General features: G+C 49.1%; 1 protein-coding gene across 2 annotated transcripts in view; it reads left to right on the top strand.

The window, feature by feature from the left end:
* Positions 1-1,512, top strand: part of AOX2 (aldehyde oxidase 2) — a 74,417-nt gene that overhangs the window by 6,209 nt on the left and 66,696 nt on the right. For both annotated transcript variants that reach the window (NM_001308456.1, XM_023510273.1), the window contains exon 5: positions 528-654. In NM_001308456.1, the coding sequence (NP_001295385.1) occupies positions 528-654 (127 nt within the window). The remainder of the gene's footprint in view (positions 1-527; positions 655-1,512) is intronic.

Below are 1,512 nucleotides of genomic sequence, written 5' to 3'. Positions count from 1 at the left end.
AGAGATTTGGAGTAGGGTCCCCACTTCTGTATTTTCTCCAAGTTCCCCGGTGGATCCAGGACACAGACCAAAACCTTGAACCTTTAAAAGCAGAGCTCCCTTTGAGCCAATGCAGAAGAATTTAAAGACAAAAGCAAAGCAAGAGCAAAAATAGTCTCTGAGTTAATTAGAAAGAAGTAGCCTCACAGAGCACAGCTGTGCGACTGTGGAGGTGTTCGAGGAAACCGCCTTTAAAAGTTAGGCACATCTCCTTCTAACTATTGATTTCTGGGGAATTCTTCTTCTGGAGTAGAAGCTACACTTTGCTGTTTCCCAGCTAGAAGGGTTTGAACACTTGACCTTGAGAAGTGACTACGAGGCTAGAGTGCAGCTTCTGAGTCATTTCCTCAGGATCAGCCCAGGAGGGACACCAGCAGACGCTGGTCAGGGGTGGGGTACGCCTAACAAGGGAGATGCAGGCTGTGGAGCGCAGTGAGAGCCGGTGGGAGGAGCGAGGCAGGGCAGTGGCCACGTGTGTATCTCTCCAGGAGCGGATTGCCAAGTGTCACGGCACCCAGTGTGGCTTCTGCACCCCTGGGATGGTGATGTCCATGTACACACTACTTAGGAACCACCCACAGCCCTCAGAGGAACAGCTCATGGAAGCCCTGGGGGGTAAGTCTGACACAGAGAAAAGCCTGCCGTCCCCGTGGCCAGATGGGGAGTGTGTGCCCCGCTGCTCCCTGCCACCCTCCATCATTCCAGCCCCACTCAGGCCCCTGCTCCAGGGGTTTCTAAAGCAAGCACAGGTCACTAGGAGCAGAGGAGACCACCAAGCCATCCCCAGCTTATCACAGCACGTGGGCTGAGCGGCCTGTATAGAACTAGCACACTGCGCACTGCTTGGCTTAAAAACAAAAGAAATGTATTCTCTTGTAGTTCTGCAGGCTTTAAGTCTGATGTCAGAGTGGCAACAGGACCACGCTCTCTCTGAAGGCTCTAGATCAGTGTTATTCAACCCTTTTATCTCAAGGCACACTTGAACTGACGGTTAAACTTCTGCACCACACTTCAATTATATTGGTTTTTTTTTAACTGCAAAGAAAAAGAATATACTTACTGTGCTTTGAACTTCTTTTGAAAATAATTTAATTAATGACCTATAAAAATTTTTGCAGTACACCTAAGAGCCTATCACGGCACACCAGTGTGCTGTGCCACACCAGTTAAAAATCACTGCTCTGGAAGATCCTCCCTTGTCTTCCCCTGCCCTCTGGAGTTGGTGTAGTCCTGGCATTTCCAGGCTTGGAGATGCAGCCCTCCAACTGTGGTTATACCTTTGCGTAGCCTTCTTTTCGGTGTATCTGTGTCCAAATCTCCCTCTTCTTATAGGACACTAGTCAGTGGATTTGGGCCTACCTTAATCCAGTCACTATCTCAAGCAGATTGAGCAACATGGAATCCTTCTAGATAGGAGCCAAGAGGGCCTTTGGGTTTAACCACGTGAGAATCAATTCTAAGGTGGTCAGCAAA

This window comes from Otolemur garnettii, unplaced genomic scaffold, assembly GCF_000181295.1.
Source record: "Otolemur garnettii isolate 467f Iridium unplaced genomic scaffold, OtoGar3 scaffold00013, whole genome shotgun sequence".
Classification (NCBI taxonomy): domain Eukaryota; kingdom Metazoa; phylum Chordata; class Mammalia; order Primates; family Galagidae; genus Otolemur; species Otolemur garnettii.
Note: the sequence above shows the minus strand (reverse complement) of the source record. Positions and strands in the feature narration are given on the sequence as shown.